At 46.8% G+C, this 25,387-nt stretch overlaps 1 protein-coding gene and 1 pseudogene across 1 annotated transcript in view; one reads left to right on the plus strand and one right to left on the minus strand.

Annotated features, from left to right (window-relative positions):
• The window catches only part of LOC133208360 (store-operated calcium entry regulator STIMATE-like), a 29,767-nt pseudogene extending 20,809 nt beyond the window's left edge, over window positions 1–8,958 (plus strand).
• A 2,582-nt stretch (window positions 8,959–11,540) lies between these two features.
• ITIH5 (inter-alpha-trypsin inhibitor heavy chain 5) overlaps window positions 11,541–25,387 on the minus strand; it is a 48,982-nt gene continuing 35,135 nt past the window's right edge. The window contains exons 9-14 of the mRNA XM_061346189.1: window positions 23,464–23,773; window positions 20,062–20,615; window positions 19,638–19,688; window positions 17,972–18,088; window positions 15,177–15,554; window positions 11,541–14,168 (exon numbers count right to left, since the gene is read on the minus strand). Of these exons, the coding sequence (XP_061202173.1) occupies window positions 13,870–14,168; window positions 15,177–15,554; window positions 17,972–18,088; window positions 19,638–19,688; window positions 20,062–20,615; window positions 23,464–23,773 (1,709 nt within the window). The 3' untranslated portion in view covers window positions 11,541–13,869. The remainder of the gene's footprint in view (window positions 14,169–15,176; window positions 15,555–17,971; window positions 18,089–19,637; window positions 19,689–20,061; window positions 20,616–23,463; window positions 23,774–25,387) is intronic.

Genomic DNA, 25,387 nt, shown 5'->3' on the forward strand with positions numbered 1-25,387 from the left:
GCTGGGCTGGCAGCTAACTACGGCAGTTCTGCTAGGGGATTTCAACATGATCTCTTCAAGTCAGTTTGTGTTGGTGTTTCTTGATCCCATGCCTAAAGTAGGGGGGCCCTTAGAGATTAATTTGGAAAGAACTATCCCTGTAGTATGCTGTCCTCCTCTACTGCTTCTGTATGGCAGTTCATGCAGCGATAATTGTGTTGGTCACAAGTTTCTTTTTTAAAAGCTAAAAATAAAACGTGAGGCACTTGTAGCCGCATACTCGGTGGTAGTATGTGATGGGTATAAAAGCCAATTTTGGGACTCAATGGGTAACTCCAGTTTTAACTGCATTTTCACATAGTGCTCACAAGCTGATGTGGCTTGACTGAGGACTCAGTTACAGCAGTCTGGCAGCACTTACCTGTTCCTGTTCAGGGCTTGTCCTTCAAACCTCAGTAGCCTGCAGTGCTCAGACTTGGATGTGAACATGTTCAGCAGCACACAGTGCTAGATCCAGAGATGCTGCTGGATTCCTCTCCATACTTATCACATGTGGCTGGTGACCTTATTTTGCAGCAAGGAGCCAAGGAAAGTCCCACTAGTAGTTGTTATGGGTAGTTATGCTGAAAGACTAGGAGTACTTCTTGCTCTGTACAAAATCATGTGTTTGGCAACTGGGCTAAGGGAATAACCCATGTTATCTTTCAAAGAGCTGGGATAAAGCAAAGGCAGAGCCCTGTGTAAGACACTGCTGGTGTAAGAAGGCAACCAGTTTGCAGCAGAGCTGTTCAAATAATGCTTCTAAATGGTTTCTCCTCTGCAGCTTCAGCAGATCCTCCTGGGTTACATCCCAAACCCTCAGCTGGAGCTCATCCTGGTCATGCTCATTGTGCCTTTTATAGTCAATGTAAGTGATGATGCTGCAAGTGCTGGGTGGGGTGGTTTGGAAATCATGGTCCACCCCCATGGGGAGCTTGGGGTTAACCTGGAGTGGCTGGGACAGGGTGGAGAGGAGTGGAAGTAAGTGTATGTTTAGTCACAAATATACAGATCTGTTACTGGTGCTTGCCATGGTCTCTCTTCCCAGTTCATGTTCCCTTGTCCAGGCTGCTGGGTGGCTGACTTTATCTCTTTGAAGAAAGCTGGGGCTCCTTAGTTGAGGACTACAGGCATGGAGATGCCCCAAACCCCTTTATGTTCCTATAGGATGGCTTGTCAGTGGCAACCTGTCACTAGCCATTTGGCTAGACTTCAAATTGTGTTGCAGCAAGGCAAAGTGTTCAGGTTGCCTAAAACTAGCTCAGCAAAACCTCTTGAAAGCTCAGCTTTTTCCTGGTTCCCCTGATTCTGGGTAGTCCTTGACCTGCTGCTCTGCTCCTGTTAAGATGGGAAGTGAGAAGAAGGCATTAAGATTCAGATGCTCCATGGGCAAGGAGTGAGTTGAGCTCTCTTTCAACTCATACCATGAGCAGTGTAATGAATGCAGCATTGGCAAAGTTGGGTTTATGTACTTCTGCTACCACCCTTTCTCTGCCACCTCAGGCTGCATTTCCTTGCCTGAAAGCAAACTCTGGTTGTCAAAGAATTGACCAGGGGCTGGTACAGGCAGAGCAGATGAAGCATGGATGGAGCCTAGTTCAGTGGTTATCTCCTGGTGGAAACCTGGCCTGTTGTGGTCTCTTTTTCTCTGGGTCTTCAACAACTATGGATCAATATATGGGATCAATATATGAATTTGACTTATCCAACCCCCATGGGCCCTTTTGATGCAGGGTTAAATTAGATATTAAATTAGGTTGATCAAGGCTGGACATCTGGAGAAACCAAAAGAAGAATAGCTGTGATTGAACCACTTTGTATTTTGGTCTCTTAAATCTACTAATGTAATTTGTTTCTCCCCAAGGCCATTATGTTCTGGGCTGTGGACAGCTTGATCATGAAGAAATACAAGCAGGAGGACACCGTAGACATCAATGGATCCATAGAAACTCCTCATGCTAGGAGGACTGAGGAATCTCGGGTAAGACCAAAGTGTTTGAGACCCAACTGCAAGCTTGTAATATGGTCTGTGTGCTTTACTACAACATAACATCACGTTGCCTAGACCTAGGGTGATGCTTCATGAATGTGGGTGATGACCCTGCCAAGTCAATCTGACTCCCCATGCTTGCAGCTCAGGTCAATAGAGGGCTGTTTCCTGGGAGGATCTTGTCCTGTGAGCAATCCCACAGCCTGGGAAGCATTGCTGAAACTTCAGAATCATATATAGTAGAATCATAGAATGGTTTGGGTTAGAAAGGACCTTAAGATCATCCAGTTCCAGACCCCTGCTGTGGGCAATGGCGCTTCACACTAGACCATGTTGCCCGTATTGCCCTGAATCATGACAGTATCTTGTGGGGGATGCTTTTGCACTAACCTGGGTGGGGTTGTTGGATTGGCAGCTGAAGCTGGTGCATATTACACTATTGCTCTCAACTTTCCTTGTTTTAATAGTTAATTTTGGCTTAGAGCTTGATTTCCCTCCTGGTATTGATAGAATCCATTTATTTAGAGGCTAAGGTCTAGCCGGGAATCCCTGTTTTGTCAGCGTTTGGTACTTCTTCAGCCAGTGACGGCCCCTTAGCTATAGAAAGCTGTATTTTGTGTAGTTTGAGCTGAAGTTATGGTTGGAAGGAATTCTCCAGCCCCAGGAGATGTTCGTGTCAGTGACGCACAGTGTGAGCAGGTGGTGGTTTTGCTTCTCATTGACTTTTGGGCAGAGATCACAACCTGAGTCACTGGCTTGAATTCCCTTCCTTCCCCTGGCACCCAGACCTGGTTTCCAAGTGCTCTGTGTACAGCTGCTGGTACCCTGCAGCTCACTGGCAAGACTCACTGCGATAAGGGCTTCTGGCATCACAGGCTGGCTTCTGCTGGGGGATTTAGGATGTACAGAAGTATCTTTTGCTCTCTGATAGCTTTTTGACAGAGTAACTCAGCTTTTGTGCTGGGCCAGATGGCCTGTTACTGGTGACATTAAAGCACACAACAGAGGTGGTAGTGTTTAAGGGTGTGCTTGGCAGTCTGCACCATGGATTCTGTGTCTCAAGGGCACAGTGGGGAAGCATCCGCTGCTCCTTAGGATGCAGTGTCAGAGGAGGCAGGGAGGGCAGGCAGATGTGAGCAGCTGCTGAGACAAGTGAATCACTCTTCCTGGCCTTGCCTCCAGATAAACAGTGGTAGCTTGGCAAGGTCACTAGACACATGCAGCTTCCCAAGTGGTGTGTGTGGTAGGAAATCTTTTCCCTCCTCTCTCCAGAGCAATAGAAGTGGCCTGAGCTGGGCAGTATCAGTGTGACTCGATGGTTATGCATTGAAGCCGAGAACTCGTACATAAGACATGAAGATGGATTAACTCTGGGTGTGAACTTGTCCCTGGTTATGGCCCAGTCTGGGTTTCTTGGTTGTGACTGATGTTTGAGTGGTACTTCCTTAGAAGAGCTAGCTTGGAGGTCTGCTCAAAATGTGAAGCTGATGGTAAAGATCTTACTCACTGGATCTGCTGGCGCGTTTCTGAAGGTTTAAGATCAGCTAAAATTGCAGCAGATCACAAGAAGGAGGTGACATCTCTGGGTGAGACACCAGCCTCCTTTCCAGCCTTTGGAACCTAAGCTCACAGCATCTAGTCTCATAGATGGTGTTGCAGTTACTGGTCCTCTGTGGAAATGAAGCTGCTCCACCGAAGAGGGGGGCCAAGAGTTTTGTGGCCTCTAGCTCAGTTTTGCATAGTCTGAAGGGAAGATACATGTTAATCTCCAGAAGCTAGGAGAGTCTCTTCTGGCAGCTCAACCAGATGGGTTGTTTCAAACGATAGAAACAACCCCTGCAGTCTGACTCCTGTTGTCAAAGGCTTCTTCCCTCTTCCAAGTGCTTGAATCCTTTTCTCAGACCATGTTTTGCTGAGATCTTCAATGTGCAGGTCATCTGCCCACCTTGAAATCCTCCAGTCCATCACTGCAGTGGATTTACTCCGGTAATGGAGCTGCTAAGGGCACCAGTTCCTACCTGGAGCAGCCTATGAGGACTGCCTCCTTCTTGCTCAGACGTGTTCCTGTGCCTCTGGCCCAACAAACAGTCTGGGCAGAGAAGGCAGCTAATGAGGAAATACAGAAGTGGGTGACCTGCTTTTCCAACTCTGTTTCTTGGCTTTGGCCTTTGAGGTATAGCTCCTGCTTCACATGTCAACTTCTTAGGCTGTCAGTTAAAGATGATGTTGGCTGGCTGAGCCCTACAATTGGATTGACTGAATTTTAGTCTTGAAAGCAGAAAACGAGGGTTTTCTGGGCTAATGCTCTGTTCAAGGGGGGGGGGGATTTCTCCTCTCCCTGCTGCCCACTGGAGGAGGAGGAAGGAGGGGCTGGGATGGTGTCTGTACAGAGCAGAGTTGGCTGAGGCTAATGTGTCCTGCAGTTTATCAGGGTTCAATCAGAGCTGTCTAGCAGCAGGCGCCAGCAGCTCCCCGTCATGCTGCCTTCTTGAATTTCAACCCTCTGCCTATCTTGCCAGTAGAGATTGTCATAAGTTTCACTTGAGGTAGCAGTCTGTGTTGGGAAGAGGAAGGAGAACAGGAAGAGGGGGCTGAAGTTAACCTGTTAAAACCCCACACTCAATGTTCTCTACAGGGGTAGTGGGAAAACTCAGCTTTGTCCTTGGCTTGGTAGATGGAAGAAACCCAGCAACCAGCAAGCTTGACTTGCTGCCTCTTTCGCTGCACTGTAGAGAGAACTGGCAGCCTCTTGTGGCCTTTAAGGCTCTTCTGGTGAGCCACAGATGTGACGATGGGCTCTTGCTTATATTGGAGCAAATGCTCAACTTCTTTACACTGAAACCCTGAAAGGGACAAAACCTCCCTGTTTATGGCTGGAAGATTTTCACCCTTCCTTCAAAGCCAGTCTTAAGCTTTCTGTTTCAGACTTGCGCCCTGCCTTGCTAGATGTTCACCCAGTATGTTTATTTTCCTCCCCTCTCATGGGATAGAGAAAGATCCCTCAAGGGTGTCAGCCTGAATCCAGCGCTGCTCAGGGTGGGGAAGTGCATTCATCTGTGTGGCCCTTAGTTCTCCTTTGTGCGTGTCCTGCTCTTGACCCGAGTCTCTTTCCCTTGCCCTGGCAAGTGCCAATAAAATGTAGATGTTATCAGAGATGTCTTTGTTTCCTCTGCTCAGGAAAACAAATTTCATAATGTTTTGTTTGATCTTTTTTGAGCGTGTTTTGTTGCTTTGATTTGGTGTTTTCCCAAGGGAGGGGATGAGTTTCTGCTCCTTTCCTGAAGGATTACATTATTGGAGACAAGCCTTAAAGCAAAACTTGGTCTAATAACAGTGGTACTTGTAAGACCCATTGGGGTGAAACTAGAGGCTAGTTTTAAGGTCGGGAGGGAAGCTGATACCCTACGTGAGGACCTGCCTTTGGTCAGTATGGAGTTCAGCAGCTATCCTCATCCCCTTTGCAGGAGCTGGGACTTCTGGCATTCACAAGACTGAAGATGCTGGTGAATGCCAGTAGCTATGTTGCTTGCTTTTAAGTATTGACAAGTACTCCAAGAGTGAGTTTGACTTGCTTATTGCTCAGCTGAGCTGATTTTTTGGGTATCTCCAACTCAGGGTGAACTCAGATGCCTGCTACTTATGGGGAAGCTGAATGAAGGTGTGCATAGAGGTGCCTCTGGAAGGAAATCATCCCACTTTTCAGTCTTACTGACTCATGGCATCTCATGTAAGCTCCGATGCAGGAGGGTGATGGGATGGTTCTTACATCTCCCCCAGGCTGGTGGGTCTTAACACAGTGGGGAAATGGCCCTGCAGCTGCTTTGATTTACAGCTCCCATGTCTGTCAGTCTCTTCCTCTGCCACTGAGATGGCTTGGTTACCTCCAGGTCTGCTTAGATGGAGCACCAAAGAAGCAGGCAGCCCCTTCTCCCAACAGGAGGGGCTGGCGGTGCATGGGCAGCCCTGTTTCACTACCATGACCTGTGTTGTTTTGCAAGCTGCTGGCCACACTCCCCTGGTGTGGGGAGGAATGCATGAAGTATTTGAGGACTGCTGAGTGAGACAGTAACTCCTTGTCCCGGGACTGGGAAACCATGGCCCATTCCCTGCTGTGATCCTGACCTGGATGCATCTGCAGGGAAATTGCCTTGTCCAAGTTCTGCTGAAGCCTCCCAGACTGGAGTTGGGTTTGAAAACAGTATCTGAGGGTATGTCCTGTGACTGTCATAGTGATGAGACGCTGTCTTGTGGTGAAACTGCCTTGGGGGATTGTAGGAGGGTTACATGGAGGGCTGTAGGCTCAAGCAGCTTCCTACAAGCTGTATGGTGGGCAGGTAGCAGCCTGAAGGGGTCTGGACGTGCGATGCTTAGTGCTTGCTCAGTCATCTACACTTGGCTGTGAGAGGATGAGAGTTTGCTGCTGAAACCCACCAAAATTACCAGTTCATCATGCCCCAAGACTTGTCTGTTCCAGCCCATCAGTTCAGTGAGTTTATAATGCCGGGTGACTAAGTGCCCATGTTTTCAGGTTCCACAGCATCGCAATATTAATGTGATAAACAGAGGAAATCTTTACTTTGAAAGATGAGAACTTTCCAGTGTGCGTCTTGAACCAGCAGAGAATTCCTTGAGACCAATGGCAAAGGACAAGAATCTGATCCATTGCTGTCCTTTGAGCGTCTTATGTGCTGCTGTGAGGGTAACAACATCAGATGGAGGGGCTGGAGTGTGCACATGAGGGTGGAGAGGAAATCTTCCCCTGCGGCTCTTTTGCTCCTTTGAAGCCATTGACTCACTGGAGTTTGTTTTTCCTGTTTAGTTGTTTTGTTCCTGTGGTAACTGGCTTCCTGGTGCTGCCTGAGTGCTAACGAGTGGAGGCCACTGAGTTCCCAACTATGCATGGAGATAGCCACAGATAAAACTAATCCCCTATGCTTCTGGTTTTGTGGGAGGGATTGCGGGCTCTGGGACTGATTGAGCTGTTAGGACAGCCTGCATGTGGATGTGATGAGTTGAAAGCCCATGCAGCATCTTTGCCTTGTGTCTCTGAGCTGGAAGGCTGCTGTGAGCCAGGCACAGGGAGGATTCACGGTGCATGGGTTTGGAGCAAAGTGGTACCTGCCCCTTGTACCTGCATCTGCCATGACCTAATGATGGGTTCTGTGGTGGGGAAAGGGCTGCTGGCATTGCTTAGCTAGAGAAATAAAACTGGAGACCCTTGACTGGGTTTAGACTTGTGCCCCTCTGAGCTGGGAGCTCTGGTGACCTGGCCAGGTTTCTGATGGGGATGACTACTGTTTACCATAAATCCCATGATTCAGCTGAGGTTCTGAGCACTGCTGGGCATGACACAACCTGCAGCTTAAGGGCTGACTGCACTTCCTCTGTGCTTTGAGGCAGCTACTGACAGGGGTAATGGCAGTAAGGGCTTCTTTTGCCCAAATTGGGGTGTTTGAGGTAAGAGGGCTAGGATGGGGTTGAGCAACCAACAGCCTGTCCAGCCATGACTGTTACCTGTGTGAACTCGTCCCTCCAGCCTGCTGACTGCTGACTCTTCTGCAGTCAGTGCAGCCATACCCCAAGTAAAATCCGGCCTCTTTCCTCTTCCAGGTGATGTGGCTGGAGGATGTCCCACACGTGGCTCTGCACTGTGCGAAGGCTCCAGGCCGGTGGCAGCCAGTTGGCCCAAATGAGCTTGTTGAAGTTAGCTATTGTGAGTGTAGGTGCTCCTGGAGGCCATGGGCATCCTTCTCATCACACAGGAAAGCTGTGGCCTTTCTTACCTGGAAGGTGTCAGTGCTCTGCTGTGGTTCCCACAATTCAGACTGCCAGCTAGAAATGAGATGCTCCAGTCTAGGACATCACTCCTGATCCTGCTGGCCATGGCTGCAGCTAACCCTGTAGCTCTGCTTGCTCTTCTGGCTGAGCTCTGGAGATGGCCAGCAGCTGGGGGCCTGGGGAAAGGTCTGCTTTTGGTACAGCTTATTATGGAGTATGTGGCCTGGTTTTTATGTACATCTCCACTGAGGATGCAGCCTGGCCTGAACGTGCCTGTCTGAGTCCTGGCCCATGGTAAACAGAGCTTTTAGCTGTCTCTAAGGTCCCTTCCAACACTAACTATTCTATGATCATCCTGGTGTCTGCACCCAAATCTGTTGTTGGACATATGGTCAAGATGACCTTGAGCACTTAGCCATATGCCAGAGAGGATTAGATCTTGCAGCATCCCCCTCTAGGGATGCTTTACCCCTTCAGCAAGCAGTAACAAGAAGAGCTGAGAACTTCCACTCCATCACCATCTCTCTGTTCTCCCTTGCAGGTTTTACTCTCTCCAGCTGGATTTTGATCGGTCTGAAAGCGACCAGGATGTTTCAGTACTGCAGGGAACAAACCAGAAGATGAAGCAGCCCAGCTATCAAGTGGTCATCTGACAGCACTGAGACAAGGAAGGTGGAGGGAGGGAAGCAGCACTGCGATCCTTGAGCTGGCCAAGGGAATGCTAGTTGATCCTTATGGATCTGCAGAGATCCTTTTGCCTGCCTCAGCTATACCTATCTGCAGTTGTCTCTTTGGGATGGTATCTAGGCATCCTGCACAGGCTGGAGCAGCATCTGCTTTACCTGGGTGATCCTGACCCACACACATGCAGGCACGTTGGGGTTAGGGCTATGGACAGGTACTTCCCCTGGCTGGCCAGCTGCGTGGAGATTTTTGTCAGGACTAGAGACTGAAATGAGGAGATTGTCTGCTTTTTTAATAGGCAAGGAAAAGGATCTGCCCTGTACTGCCTGAACTGTGGCACTTGTATGTGCACAGTACTCAGAATAACGGGTTTGCGATATGTATTTAAATGCCTTGAATTGGAAAGGTTGTTTCAGTGGATCTGATGCTTTTCACTGTTTTGTAAAGGAATGCAGGAAATACCGGTCCGAAAACCTTCATAAATGAAATGCCTTCTTGTGCTTCGTGTTTTGCAAAACCCTAATGCTATGAAGGGGATCTGCTGGAATCTTTCCTCACCGGTTCCTCACAGGACAGATTACCTTTCTGCAGCAGGACTATCCCAGTAAAACTAGGGAAGAGCTGAGGCCACAGAGCTCAGTTCCTGTACAGGGGTTGTATGAGCCACTTCAGTGCAAAGACGTGATGCTTCAGCATGTGCTGGATTCCAGACTGGGCCGGACTTGGAGACTGATCCCAGTTGCTCCTTGGAAGTGGGCATTCAGTGGGCAGTAGAAGTTGACTAATTTCCTTTTAGCTAGTTTAAAATAAAACTGATGCTGCGAGGGCTGGAGCAGCTCTGCTCTGGAGCCAGGCTGAGAGAGCTGGGCTGGGGCAGCCTGGAGAAGAGAAGGCTCCTGAAGGGGAAACCTTAGAGCAGCTCCAGTGCCTAAAGGGGCTGCAGGAAACCTGGAGAGGGGCTTGGGACAAGGGCCTGTAGGGACAGGGCAAGGGGAATGGCTTGAACCTGCCCGAGGGGAGACTGAGCTGAGCTCTTAGGCAGAAGCTCTTCCCTGTGAGGGTGCTGAGGCGCTGGCACAGGGTGCCCAGAGAAGCTGTGGCTGCCCCATCCCTGGCAGTGCTCAAGGCCAGGTTGGACACAGGGGCTTGGAGCAAGCTGCTCCAGTGGAAGGGGTCCCTGCCTGTGGCAAGGGTTGGAGCTGGAGGAGCTTAAGGTCCCTTCCACCACAAACCAAATCTCTACAGGACCTGATTTGAAAACGATCTGAGGAGTCAAGTGAAGCGCTGTTAAGCAGCCCTCATCTTCTGGGGGTAAAGTAATGGCCTCTTGTCAGGGCTGGGGCATCCCAGATGTGGCACCTCTTGCTGTCAGTGTGAGGTGCAGTGCCTTGCCCTGGCTCTGTTAACACCGTGCATTCATCTGTAAGCACACAACAACTCAAAGCACTTTGCAACCCTCCTGGAAAGGGAGAGCGAGCCCAGAGCAGCTGCACAATGTGCTCAGGGGCTGGGTGCACACACAGCTGTGATGAGACCCAGCAGCAGCCAGGCAGCAGGGTCTGATCCAGGGCCAGCTGAAGTGACAGACCCAGCTGAGCCATGGACAGCCCCCAGAAGCACTGCGTGGGCATCGGCTTTTATTTTCCCTCCTTCCCTTGTGTTTTCCCAAGAAAACGTTCCTTATTAAGGAGCAGAAAATAAAGGATTTTGGGGTTTGGACTCGGATGTATTTAGACCTTCAAAAGCTGAGCTGAGAGCGTGTGAAGTTGTTTGGGTTTGTGTGGGTTCTTTGTCTTGCTTCCCAAAGTAGTTTAGAGGAATTAGATGCAAGTCAAAGTCTTGCATGTCCTCAGTGAACAGGACACACTTGGCTATGCTGGGAGCTGCTCAGCCTTGTACTGTATTGCTGGAAGTTAAGTCATTTTTTGTTTCGTACTTAATGAAGGGTCAAAATCCTACATCAGATGGCTTTGGAGCACGTGCTGTGCAGCTCTCTGAACACATCACTTATATTGCTTAGGGAAATCAATGCAACTTCTGCTTGTCTGGCAGAGTTCTGTGCTGGTAGGGGCTGGAGTAACTCATGCTGTTTAAGGTCTTGGCTGAGAATAGATTAAACCAGTTTCCCTATTAGAAATGAGTTTTGCTCTTGCTGTAGGGCTGCACAGAGCAGTGCTGCGGTATGTGAAGAGTGCAGATTCAGGCACAGCAATGTCCTTGTCCTAAAATGGAAGGGGACATGATCTTCATCTTGGCCCTTACCTAAGGCTGGCTGGGTAGGTTCACAACAGGCAATAGCAGGGTAAGTATGACACGGGGGAAGGTTATCCCTCTTGAGCATTGCCTGGCCAGTGTTGTTTGAGCAGCCCTAAAAATTCAGGAGTCCTGTTCCCTTGTCTGAAATGGTGGTGTGCAAGCGTTTCCATTGCACTCCGAGTGATTGCTCAGCCCTCATTCCTCAGCCATCTGAGCAGCTTGCAATGCAGTGGTTTGCAGTCTTTAACCATATCACTGGGAAACTGTGTTCTGGGACACAGTTGGAGAGGAGAACAAGCATGTGCCTGTATGTGTAGTCATTGCAGTGCACTTCCTTAGAGGTCCCTTGCTACCACGTAGGGTTATGAGGACTGATCCTGACATGTTCAGAGAGCAAGGGCAGTGTTGTGATGCTCACTTGATAGTTGGGAAAGCTGAAGTTTGCAGTCCAGGACCTGTGCCTTTGCTCTTACTGCTCTTGGGGCAGCAGGAGCACAAACTCTGGATTCTCATACCCTAACCTACTGTGTTTAGAGGCTGGATCACTCTTCTCTGTGGGGTTAAATTCTCAGTTTGATGTGTGACTAGAACCTTAGGGTCCATGCACCTAACACGCTTGTTGCTGCCTACCAGGTGTGGAGAGGTTAAGAGCATCATTGACCTTTAATTTTTCCACTGAAATTACTTTGGTTCACAGCCTGTTGTTAACTTGTGAGTGGGTCTTTCAGCCTCCCAGTAACATGAGCATTAAACATACATAACCTTAGCTTCAAAGCTCATTTTATCTTCTCCAAATGAAAGCTTCACTGCAGTGTTCACTGTAAAATATTTATTGTGAAATGGATAACAGGAGCCTGAAATGAGACCTTGAATATATTGCTCCAGGTGCTTCACATGGCTGGGAAGCTGGACTTGATCACTGTTCTCTTCAGGCCCTGAGAAGTACGTTTCCTTGGCTGGCATAGGAGGAAGAGGAGTAATGATGCACCTGATGCATTAGCAATATGTGTATATGTATATATACATATCTATATACAGGAGAGATGAGATGACAGGAGACCTTAAGCCAATCAATCCCCTTAGCAATACACTTGAACAGTTAAATGTGGGAGGAAAGGAAATATTTCAAAGCAATCTCTTCAGTGAGGACAGTATGAAGAAGACCAGGCTGTCTGTAAGTTCACCCCCACTATTGGCTGCACCCTGTTCTAGGGATACAGGAGGTTTGTTGGAAATGGGCTGGTGATCTCTCTTTCCACTCTTGTCTTGGCTGGAGAAGTCAACTTCACAGATGTTCTTTCCCATCTCATTTTTGGCCCATGTGCATGCTGCAGAGCATTAACCTCTTGGGTTATTGCATGCCTTCAGTCCTCTCTTGTAGGAGAGCTATTTCTCAACATAGCTGGGCCTAAAGCAGTAGTTTTTTTGTGTTCTGTTCCAAAGCTCAAGCCTTGCCCTGAGTTTTGCACTGACTGAGCTCTCTGTAAGCATCTTCCAGCAGTTAAATGTAGCTGGTTGCTTTTAGCTAGCTCCCTTTTTGCTGCAGTACATGGTGTGAATAAGAACCAGGCTTGCTGCCTGCTCTGCTGCCACGGGGCTAGCAGTACAAACCAGAAGACAAAGCAACTGGAAAATCACCACCCCAACCCCAGCAACAATAGGATTAAATATAATATATTAAATATGAAAAAAATCAGTCGAGATTGAACCCATTTCTGTAGCTCTCTGGCAACTCAGTTTCCTCCTAACACATGGATATCATTTAGTTCCTGGGGATGCTTCCACACCCACCCTCTTTCAGTTCTGGAAAGGCAGAGTATACATGAGCTCAATTTGGCCTTGCCATCCAAATGTCTTTGTGGTTGTCAAAGTCCTCTTTGGCCAAGTTCTCTATTAAAGGAACTCCCCTGTGGCTGATCTATAGCATTATTCAGGGATGCCTCACTTTGAAATAGACCACAGCCTTGCAGTTTGGGGTTGGAGGCTTGCACCACCTGCAGTGGGGGTGGCTGGCGGACCCTTCTGTAACCTCCTTCCTGCTGTGCACAGATTCCTGCGGCATAAGGAAGGAGAAGGAGCCAGGGGAAACTGGGATGAAAGTTATTTTACGACTTGGAGTAAATAAAGACTTCCTCCCTGATTAGCAAAGCAGCTAGAAATGTCTAGTCTAAGTTGAAGATGCTGTTTGTAGGGTCAAAAGCTGTCCTGACTGCTGGTTCATCATCTTTTAGAGAATTTAAATCTCTGCTGAGCAGAAGGGATGCTCTGCTCATGGAGGTGGTAGCTCTGTTGGAAGCTCACAGTGGAATTTGTGTCTCTGAGGGAGTCAAGATTCAAGCTATCACTAAACCTGCAATGTTACATAAATGAGATGCTTCATGGAATGGGAGCCTGCACCACTCCTCCTGCTGCTTTTTGAGCAGGCAGCCTGTGCACTGAGACAGCAATAAGCCACATGGAGGTTTTCACCACTGTTTTAAGGGTCCACAGGAGTTCAGGGAACGTCACGCTTAGTAGTAAATCCAGACCTCAGCCTAATAACCAAGAGAGCAATACTGTCTTGTGGGCTGTTGATTTATAAGGTTTTGATTTCTTTGTTACCTCTTTGATGCTAACGGGGCAGTACAGATGAATATCCAGACACCTCTCCTGTCTCTCTCTCTCCCTTCCCCAGGGACCACGGTTGGAGCAGATGCTCCAAGTCACAAAGCACTAAAGGGAGGACACCCAAGGACGTCTCTCTAGACAGACACTGTGCTGTATGATCTATGCCTCTCTCTGTGTGACTTACCAGCTCCTGGGGTATTGCACAGATCCCTGCATGGGTTAATTTTAAGGCCAGCAGCTCTCTGCATTGCTTGACACGAGTGCTCGACCACTTCTCCGTTCATTCCTATTGGGAGAGCACTCATCATGCTTTTACCATCTCCTCAACCCTTTCCCCCACAGCCTCCTTGTCTGCAGGAATTTGATGAACAACATCCATCTAGCATGAAAGAGAGACAGCTGATTTCCAAGGACAAAAAGCCTTGGTTTCTTTGGCACCAAAAAGTAAAGAAATATTCATAAGTTGCCTAGCTCTAGAGGCTTCAGAAGGGAACCACTGTCACACATGCTGCTGCAATGCATGGCTCTGGTCCTTCTTAAAGGCTGTTACTTGTCCCAGAGCTGGTCCCTGTGTCAAAAGGATGAGAAGCCAAATAGTCCCTATAGCTCCCATCGATCAGTTTGTCTGCATTGTTTTTGGCAAACCAGCACTCAACTTTCTGCTGGCCACTGTAGATCCTCCTCTGCTTCCACACCACAGGAACGAGGCGTCCCTTCACTTTCAGGGTGTTTGTAGGGTTTGGCTGCAATGCTTCTGTTTGATTCTGACCAACCTGCTGATGACTTGTGTTTAGAGATTCCTGGAGAAGTTTAACTTCGTGGTTCAAGAACTGACCTGCAAGGCAAGATAAAACAGAGTCCATGACTGGCTGTTCTGTGCCACGTTTTGAGGGCTCTTCCTCTATGAGGTTCTGAAGAGCTTCTCTGCAATAGAAAGATGAATCGAAGCCCTGAAGCTCTTTTCTAAATCTTACAAACACAGAGATTAGAATAAAACCCTACTTCCTTTTTCACTCATCAAGACGCATTAACTGAGCTTAAGAGCTTTTTGAGCTGCTAGAGGATAGTAACTCATACAATGCCCATCAGTGAGAAGAAGGAAGATCTAGGCCTAAAGCCCCAAGTTTTCTTGGGGACAAGCTCTTTTAGGCCAGACATAAGTGTGGTTTAGAGGTTTGTGCATGCAAGTGGCCTGAATCCAAAACCTCACTCCTGAAGGATCATCTGCTTAATCTGGGGATACATGAATGGACTATATCTTCAGTCTTAGGGTTCTGCACCTGTACATGGCCATAAACAACACTGCTTCTTGTTGGCAGAAAGAAATCAACCATTTAGGCATTCTCTGAGCCTACCTAAATCCTGGTTGCTCTCAAAATGTGGCTTTTCTTTCCCTTCATGCTTGAAAGAAAGGGGACACAGAAGGTACCAGTTTTCTTGATCTCAATCAGGCTATTCTGAATAGGGGATACTGTTAAAGAACCTCTTATTGGGGCCTTATGCAGGGTTCTTGTGGAATACTTGGTTTCTATCTCTGTATGGGGACCAGCAAGCATGTGTATCCTAATGACACCTGTGTTAAGCAACCACAAAAAGACTGGAAATGTGAAAACCAGGTACATCCACAGAGCTAGGATAGTAGGATATAGCTCACACAGCACAAGATGGGAGAAGAGTTTGGGATAATAACAATAGAGGAGATGTTTGAGAGTGGATGCAAAAGTCTCAGCTGGGAACTTAATGCCCACCTGCATTGTTCATTCCTGTCTCTGACCTTTAAAACTGTTTGGAAGGATCAATTTTGTCTGGTTTACAGCTCTGAACCCAGGAACTTGTTACCTACCCAGTAGCCCATGGGAATCAGAAGAGAGGCCTTTACTGTTGGAGATGTAGAACCCCAGGTGATTCCTCTGATATGGGGCTGGCTTCTTGTAACGGTGGATGAGGATGACAAAGCTGATGGTGTCTCGTATGGTCACAGTGACGTTGGAATTGGCAGAGATGGACACCTCGAGGCTGCTGCTTCGCACAACGGCGCTCCGGCCACAGGAGAGAAGGAGCCTTTCCCCATCATCCAGGATGATTCTTTTGGGTGTGATCTCCAGGTAAGATCTCTCTGGCTTATTGTTGAGGATAGTGATGGTGCTGAAGTAAGTCCGATGCTTCTTGTGGCCGTTGGGTGGTGCAGGAGCTCCTATTAATTGCCCATTCACAGTTACACCTTGTAGGAAAACAATCAGTAAGTGAAACCTGAAATCAGGAACAGGTATATTTGTCTCAAAGATACAGACCTTGCAACTGACAACATGAAGATTCACCACCTCATGCTCGATTATTTCACCTAAAACAGTATAACCAGTCTATCAGAAACTGATTATTTTATACAGAGCACCTAAGTTTACCCAAGCTCAGAAATACTGGCAGGTTCTCCCAGCCCCATTAGTCCTGACATTGCATACACAGTGCTACAGGATAGAACCAGCTGCTTCACAGCACAGTCACTCCCTAAGTTCCAACGTTAGATCCAACTATGATCAAGATAATGATGTGCAGGGTTTTTGAGCCTTACTTATCTTCCTGACTGCTCGAGCCTGACCAACCATGGCATGATTTACTTAAACCACCTATTTGTTGATGCACAGCACATCGCCTGGGCAAACATACCAGATCTTGGAGGACAAAGAAAAGCTGCTGGCAGTCCTGCTTCTCCTCATACCACAGCTGGCACAGGGACTGAACTTCTAAGGTACCTGGCTGTATCTGAACACTGCTGTCTCAGAGCATCTCAAGGTGGTAGAGAGCTGCAGTTTGATGTCCCTTTCTAGCTGACTCCTAAGAAGAAAATTGGCCTGGGAAGCCACAGAGTAAAGGTTTTACCTTGGGCAACACACTAAACACTGAGCAGGACCTACAGAGCTCCTTCTCAGTCCTGACCTACAACCGTCTGAGCTGCAGTGCTGAACCTCCTCTCTTCAGTTTCCTGGCAGTGTAGGGAATCCAGGTTCTCTTTGTGTCCCTGCAGAAGAGTGCACCCTGCACTCCTGGGGGGTTACTTCCAGCCTCACCACTGCTGCCTCTCCTACTTCCCTCAGTTTTGCCCCAGAAGAACCGCTTTTGCATAGTCTAAGGTGCAGATCCCTTGGAGTCAAATAAAGTTTATATGCCTATGGTAAGCTTCCCAATGATTTTAATGAGTTTTGTGACTTGCTGCCTGTAAGACAGTGCCTCGCTTCCCACAGGCCTCTGAACAGCTACTAGACAGTAAACAATAAAGGAGGAGGCTTCTTGCTAACCCAAGCCATGAGCAGTGAGATGAAGTATCTCCATATACCATCATTGCTGGGGGGTGTCTCTCATTTCTGTCTTCATAGACTCAACTTGCTAGTGCTACAGAGTCTAATTTCCTCAAGCTTATTCTGCTTTTGAGCCACAAAATGACTGAAGTGATAGAACAGAAGCTAGGAAAGAAGTCTGCCAGGAGCTGGATGTTATTCACTAAGGCATGAATACAGAAGTACGGATGCTAGACCACTGCCAAGCAGAACAGAATTCTTGTAACTTGATTGTGGGGTTATTTATCTCCTTTGTACAACATATATGTGCATTGTCCCTGGCTTTCACACCCCTTCCCCCCACAATTTCCCTGCTTCAGGACATAATCTGCTTATTAGCTGCCCTGCTTAGAATTCCAGATCAGATCAGACCACAGTTTAGGCCCCTAAGGATCAGACAAGCTTGAGCAAAGCAGATCCTGAATAGTGTGGGTTTACTTAAGGCTGTTCATTTCAGCCTGATTGGATATTTCACTCTGTCCTGAAGCAAAAGGTCTTGCAAGTGAAGAGGTAAGTTCCAACAACAGAGCAATTCTGGTGATTCCAGATCTTTTATTTGCCTGACTTTGTAACTAGAGAGCTGATAAAGATGCACCATCAAAGTAAGGCAATGTTTCCACACCAGAAAGCTGATCCTCTGTGTAATCTCTCACATGGAGGTGGCTTGTGCAAATGCTACATGCAGGATGCAAAATGCCTGTGGCTGTTTGTTCAGCTGTTGTAGGACTGGTCAAGGGCAACCCCCAGACCATACTGGGTTCAGTGATCCCAGGAGGAATTGAGCTCTCCAGTCTAGCTGGACTGAAGAGGTGCAATGGTTCTCATGCACTCAAGTGCGTCTCTTGGCTGTTCACGTGTAGTTGCTGTTCCCTTGATTTCAGTCAATGAAGACCTGATGTAGCAAAAGCTTGGATACCTATAAAAGACAACTCTTTCTATAATTAGGTATACTGTGCTGGCAAACACTTCTGTAGGTGAATTGTGTGTGTAACAGTGACCAGGTCTCCTCCTCGCTTAGGATAAAGTTGGAGGTCAGTAAGTGCAAGTGAACAGTTCTCTCCCTTTCCAATCCGGGTGAGTAGAGCCAGGTGTGCACCATTTTTCCATTGCCTGCCCAGGAAAACAGCTTTTTCTAATGTCTTGTCCCTTTCTTGCCTATGAAGCACCTTGGGGCTCAGTCTGGTTGCCAGAGAGCTGGCCTTACACTTCAGTTTTCCTCCACAAGTAGAATCATAGGAAGAGTTGGAAAGGACCTTCAGATCATCTAGTTGCAGCCCTCAAGGAGCTGCTTTACTTGGCTGCTTACCAGATTCCTTATGATCAGAAACCAGTCGGAGGATGTCCCCTGGTTCTCCATCGATGTTGAAGCAGACAGAGAACTTGCTGGAGGGGAAATCAATGACAAAGTGAGGGTCTCCATCAGCTGAGAAGACATGCAAAAAAAGAGACAAATATAAGAGACTTACACAATGTCCAAAATGTCCAAAACCATAACAAAACTGCTTTGAAAAGTATCTTTGTCCCTGTTTTTTCTAAGACCTCCTAGTTTATTGGTTTTAGACGGTTGGATGGAATTTGCCAGGAAATGCCAAGTTTTGCTTTGTTGTTTCATGAAGATCTGTTCTATTTTGGTTTGTTTTTCTCACAGAAAAGGTTGGGTTTTCAATGGAAACTCAAACCCCAGAGCAGTCCCATTGAAAATCAGGATATCTTCTTCCTGGAATATAATTTCAGTGGGAGTTATCATGCTGAGTTGTGTACCACTCCATACTTTGTCAGCAGGCTACATCCCCCAGAGCACACAGAAATGTGTCTTCTACCCAATGACTGCCGCATGGAAGCACCTCACACTGAACCTTCCTAGTCCTCAATATCATGGAATCATAGAATAGTTAGGGTTGGAAAGGACCTCAAGATCATCAAGTTCCAACCCCCCTGCCATGGGCAGGGACACCTCACACTAAACCATATCACCCAAGGTCTCATTCAACCTGGCCTTGAACACTGCCAGGGATGGAGCATTCACAACCTCCCTGGACAAACCTATTCCAGTGCCTCACCACCCTAACAGGAAACAATTTCCTCCTTATATCCAACCTAAACTTCCCCTGTTTAAGTTTTAACCCATTACCCCTTGTCCTGTCACTCCCGTCCCTAATGAAGAGTCCCTCCCCAGCATCCCTATAGGCCCCCTTCAGATACTGGAAGGCTGCTATGAGGTCTCCACACAGCCTTCTCTTCTCCAGGCTGAACAGCCCCAACTTTCTCAGCTGATTTTCATACAGGAGGTGCTCCAGTCCCTGATTATCCTCGTGGCCTCCTCTGGACTTGTTCCAACAGACCCATGTCCTTTTTATGTTGAGGACACCAGAACTCCACACAATACTCCAAGTGAGGTCTCACAAGAGCAGAGCAGAGGGGCAGGATCACCTCCTTAAACCTGCTGGTCACGCTCCTCTTGATGCAGTCCAGGATATCAGATTAGGGCAGTCAACAGCAGATACTAAACAGTCCCACAATCTTTGTATTGCAACAATCCTTGATTTATCAACTACCAGATAGGTGTCATTAGTAATAAGACAAGCCCAAAGTTCAGTTTTTAAAGTAAATTTGACCTTATCCAGTGACATTCAAGTCAAAACTCTTGAGCTAGGTTATTCTTCAGTGTTTAATGGTTTTTGACTGGTTCTAGTACAGACAGAACAAGCTTCCTGTTCTCCCCTAAAATCTACAGAAGACTCAAACATGAGTATCAAGCGTTGTAGACCATCTGCCTTGCCATGTTTCCTCCCACTTCTTCTCATGACTGATCCTCTGTGTATTTTGGTTTTGTTTTCATTTTCCTCCCTACTCTGCAGCTCTAGTAAGCAGGATTGTGGCTGATCCGTTGGGATGGTTATACTACAGTGGCATGCCACTGAGATTTCCGTAAGTCAACCATGATTATTAAAGGCATGAAAAATGGCACTGACCTGAGGTTTTGGAGATTTTAATTCTCTGTTTATCTTGCTGTCTCTGTATACCTAGAAGCAGGGAAGGAAGGCTGTTACAATTCCTTATTGAGCAGCAGAAAGAGCCATAGTATAATAATGTAAAAATTAGTCAGCAAGATTATGGGCATATTCCTGCAGCTACCTTAAGCTTCATTTAGAATACCAGTTTTAATTCAGTCGTTTCTACAGAGCACTAAAGTGCTTCAAGGGCTTGAATCAGCTTCCTGAAAGGTTTGCTTAAGGTCACCCAGCCCATAATTAGCAAAATCAATATGAAAATCTCACCCTTCTGTTTACCACTCCTCAGTTCACTGGCTACATCATCCCTGTTGCCAAAGTCAGCAATGAGGCATAACTTATGTGAAAAGATTTCTTACCAGTACATGGTTATTTCCTCTCATACCTGGTGGTGCTTTGTGTCCCTGCAAACTCTGCAACTTTTCTCCGATGCCGTCAGTAGAAGGGCTGATAAACTCCTCTGGAGCTAGTTCTGGATGGACCCCAGCCTCTCTCATCTTCAGAACAGTGAAGGGAGTAACAAAATCGTAAGTCAGGGCCATTGACTTGGCTTTCTCCATCAAATAGTCTTTTTCCTGACTGTCATCACTCTTCAACCAAGAGTTAAGCAGTTCCTTGATGGTGAGGTAACTCCATGCCCTCTCAATGTAATTTATATCACCTTTGTCATCTTCCAAGCCGGGGATACCTCTGATATCATTCCTGCTTGGCACGTCAATAGCCACATCTTTCTTGAGGAGGATGTACTTCTTGGAGTTGCTAGCAGTCACCTCCACATGGAGACTGTCTGAGGTGCGGTTGATGAGTTTGCCAGCTATGATGATTTCAGAGCCATTAAAGTAGTTAGGGAAGAAGTTCTGGGTGACTTGCTCCACGTTGTCTTCAGGGTAGTCAACACGGATGTCAGAGAGAAGAGGAGTTCCTATTTCATCATAGAACCTTAAAGAAAGGCAAATTTCTCACCATTAGTACTGTTCATCCAAGTGGATGCACACACTCTCGCACTTACACATGGCCAAGGATACAGGCAGACTGTCTAACACGGCTCCTGAGACATTCAGGAGCAGTTATCAGGCTGTAAATTTAAGCACTGTATCCCCTGTAACTGGGTCCAGAGATGGGGAGAGTCTCTGCCCTTAGAGGTTTTTCAAACTTGAGTGGACAAGGCCCTGAGAAACCTCACCTCAGTTTGAAGTTGGCTCTTTTCTGAACAGAAGGATGGATTCTGTGACCTCCAGAGATCCCTTTTAACCAAAGTTATTCTCTGCCTTATTTTAGTTTTCAGTGCCTAAGGCATCTAAACAAAGTCTCTTCAGCACATTCAGAAGCATCCCAGCATGGCCTGGAAGTCACCTACCTTCTACTATGATTCCACAGCTCTGCAAAGAGGTATTTGTGACCACTTAAGTTTGCTTGAGAAGAACTGTGCAATAAAAGTAAGTTCTTGGCTTCTCAGGTTCACTGTAGTTATTTCAAAATATACTCAGGAGAGATGCTGTCACCTACATGGTATTCCAGAGCCAGAAACTGTAATACCAAGATACTAGGTTCCCCAAATCTGGAGAGTATCTGAAGCAAAGATTCTGTATCACAGGAAGAGCTCTGGATAAAACCATTTGAAATGGTCAGTGTAGAACAGGCAGGAGTACAGTTTTCTGAGGGCCAATGAAGAAGGAATCTCACTATGCCCCCATCAATGAGGACATTTCCATGGAATAGAGGAATCCTAACTACTAAATACAATCAGCCTGGCAGAAGAGAACTCACTGCTACCTTGTTCATAGAGTCATAGACTGGTTTGGGTTGGACAGGACCTTGAGATCATCTAGTTCCAACACTCCCCCCCTCCGCCAATTTTCTGTTGGAACAAATATGGCTTCTATGGAACTAGAGAGCTTAACCCTACGGTGACCTACTATAATTCTGTGAATACCTCACACTGGAGGAGCCAAAAAGCCTTTACAAGGGGACAAGACCCAAGTTTACAGTACTGCGTTTGCCCTACAGCAATGTGCTTTTGATGGATCTTCCCAAGCTGCTCCAAGAATGCCTATTTTCCATTTAAATGCCAGACTCTCCCTAACTTGGCAGGTCATTTGAGCCTGATTTGGTGAACAAACAAAGATTTGGCCTCAGCCCTTGTTTAGATGAAGCTGCATTTATTTCTCACATCTGCTTAAACAGATTGTCTGGAAGCTAAAGTCACACTTTCTGCTTTATTCACTGTCCAAGGAATCCCAAAGCCTGGATTGGTTGACTTTCTTCTAAAGTCTTTCTGAGCATTCAGTGTCTTTGATGCAGAGACATCATCATGTTTTAAAACATGAATGAACTAAACCTGAGAACTCCCTGTGAAATAACACCTGGGCTGTAACAAATGGTGGAGTGAGAGATACAACCTGCCTTATAGTACAATGCAAGGAACTGTCCATCCCTGTCAGTGTTCAAGGCCAGGCTGGACAGAGTTTGGGTGCCATGGTTTAGTGTGAGGTGTCCCTGCCCATGGCAGGGGGGTTGGAACTGGATGAGCTTAGGGTCCTTTCCAACCCTAACTATTCTATGATTCTATGATTCTGTTAAGCGTCTGTGTACAAATACAACCCACTGACCACAACACTCAGAAATTACATCGGCATCCCTGTAGATTTTCCCTGTAACAGTGATTTGAACTGGTCTCCAGCAAGTGACTGTAGGAATTTGGCACCAGATGCCAAATGGGTCTGCCATCACTAAGCTTGATAAACTGCTTATCAGCTAGAGGTGTTTCAACAAGTATTTGCAGTGTTGGGTTCCTGCAGCCAAATCAATCAGTGTATCCTTCATTTGCCAGGGAATGCCGCTTGCTATCCAAAATATATGGGCAAATGACATGGGTAGAGTGGCAGATGGATCTACAAAATCCAGTTTAAAAGGAAGATACTCGTAATCATGCATAACCATCACAGAAGGGAAAGCTCTGGTGGAAGGTGCGTGGTCTCATTGCTCCAGATGAACTAGAAACTAGCTAGGCAAGAGGTCTGTGCCCAGCGACTGTCTATTTTTGATTTCTGAGGTCCAAACCATTAGCATTTTGGGAGTGAAAGCCAAACATCTTTGCCTGGAAATACCAACACACTGCCTGGCATTTTAGACAGAGCTGTGGTTCACATATGCTTTTGTTGATCTCACTAGGATCTCCCCTTGGACTACAGCTCCCCAGTCACAGAAGAGAAGCATGATGCCTGGTCCTAATGAATGATGAGGATTACAGGAAACTTGTTAGGAGTTTGGGTCCCAAAGAATGAGTGAATGAGGGAATGACCACTGAGTATTTTTCAAAGTTGAATTATTTTGAAATTTGGACAAAAGGTTACGGTTTTCAAAAAACACAGGAATGCTTTTCTGTCCCAAATTGGGACCTTAATTCCTGAGCCCTTTGATACCATTTATGTTGTCAGTTTGAAATGAGCAATGTATCCTTTCCTCCATTCGTCCACCTGCAGAGAGGTGGCACTCTTGCCTCTCATCTCTCCAGTTTTACATGCCCCAAACAACAATCTGAATTAGAGGAACAAATGCCTTGGTATGAGGGCCTGAGAAGCTCCAGCACAGCCCAGGTGGTCTGCTAGGAAGGAGACTGTTTATGGGTAGGCATCCTCAGTATCTGAGCATACTCTGCCTCTCTAACCAGAGTTGAGCCTCAGGGGAACTCCCAGCTATTGTGTTGTCTCCTTAGAGGATTTTCCTTCCCAACCCCTTGCCGAGTTCCCAATAAAAGCAGATAGGAGCACAGAAAAGCAGAACAAACCCTTTGAGGTGGCTGGCTGCATCCTCATCCTCCTGGAAATGCCTTGTCATGCCGCAGTTCTCCAGTGCCATCCTCTCCAGCAGCTTGTGGTCCACATCATTGCCAATACCGATGGTGAAGAGGCAGAATTTATCACGGATGGCATCCTTGGTGTTGCTGAGGATTTTCAGTGACTGTGTTTCCCCAACAGTGGGCCTCCCATCCGTGAGGAAGATGATCAGAGAGACACTCCTGGCATCAATGTCATTCTGAGCAATGTAATCGTTTAGCAGCTTTGCACCAGTCTGGAGAGCACCATTAATATTAGTCCCTGGGAAGGTACAAAATGATTAGGTCATTTCTCCTTCTAAGAATGGTACAGATAATTTCTCTAAGCTCCCTTTAATACAACGACACACTTGTGAGGTGGACCAATGCCAACATCATGAAGTTCTATGGTTCTATGATCTGTGTTCAGCAGGATGTTCCTTTTTGTCTACATGACGTTGCACCAGCTCTTTAACTGAGTTCATTCTCATCACCAGTTTGGGATAGCTGTTGGGATAGCAGTCTTATGAACTGCAGTTGATTATATGAAATTGCTGTATCCTTGAATGCCCCAAGGTACAACAATCAGCCATAGTAAGAAGAATCACAGCACACACCATGTGTTGCCTGTACATACCAGAAGAGTTAAACTTAATTACAGGACTCTCCCAGATGCTATCTGCACCAGGAAAACAAATCCTGCTCACTTTGTCTGAAGGGCACAAGATGTGGAGAAAGGTAGAAAGCCTTCAAATGGGAAAACAAATGGTTGTGTTTGTTCTTTGAACCCCGGGGCTAAGCAAGTTTAAAGGGAAGAGAAATGGCTTTGTTAACTGAGGAGTGTGTTTTCCCAAAACAACTGGATAGGGAAGAATTGAGCTGCCTGAAGTGGGGGAGAGTGAAAACACAGAAAATCAATGAGAGAACAGATGTATGTTAGAAGAAAAGCCATGGAAAGGATCCAAGCCTACTCTGTATTCAGAGAATAGAAAGCAAGAAAATGAGTACAGGTACCTCCTTGCTCCATGTATTTCTTGTGCTACTCAAAGCAAAGAGGGATTGGTTGTGGAACCTTTGCAAGATCAGTACAGATGGGTTAAAAAGAGCCCTCAGGAAGAAAGCAGGTGAAATGGGTTAAGAACCGTACACATCAGACTCTTGGGGGTTCAAAAAGGGAGATCTAGAGAGGTTATGAGCATGGTCTGACCATGCATCATGTACCTAGAAACTTAGGTCCAGTGGAAACAGAAACACAGGTCCAGTGACTGCAGCAAGTCAAGGAACAGGAAAAGGGCTAAAACTTCTGAAAATGCCTCATAATTTAGACCATGTTTTCATGCAAAATGGTTTTGAAACAAAACCCTGCACCTAAATATCTTATACTCCCTCAGACTCTATCCAGATCCAAAGATTCAGGTTTGTTTTGTTTTTTCCCCAGAAACAAAAGGAAACCATTCTATGCAGCAGATCATGTCATTTCAAGCCCAGCTTCATCAGAGAGCTACCAAGCACTGACCACTGCCTTCTGCCACGTGCACAAATATTTAGCAACGATATCTTTCCCCCATTTCTTTGGTGTATGACACAGCAGTGCGAGCACAGCACGTACGTTGTGTCTGGGGTCAGTCTGAATGCATTCACGTTCACTGATGGATACTTGAGCACCCACCCAGACACTTGAGCAACAGCCTCAGACAAAATATAATAATAGTTTTTCTTAATATTTAGGTATTAGTTAAAAATGGACATTAGGCAGAAGCTCTTCCCTGTGAGGGTGCTGAGGCGCTGGCACAGGGTGCCCAGAGAAGCTGTGGCTGCCCCATCCCTGGCAGTGCTCAAGGCCAGGTTGGACACAGGGGCTTGGAGCAAGCTGCTCCAGTGGAAGGGGTCCCTGCCT

The sequence above is a fragment of the Neopsephotus bourkii genome, unplaced genomic scaffold (genome assembly GCF_033783945.1).
Source record: "Neopsephotus bourkii isolate Nb327-2 ecotype Australia unplaced genomic scaffold, CSIRO-AGI_Nbou_v1 NB_266, whole genome shotgun sequence".
NCBI classification, from domain to species: domain Eukaryota; kingdom Metazoa; phylum Chordata; class Aves; order Psittaciformes; family Psittacidae; genus Neopsephotus; species Neopsephotus bourkii.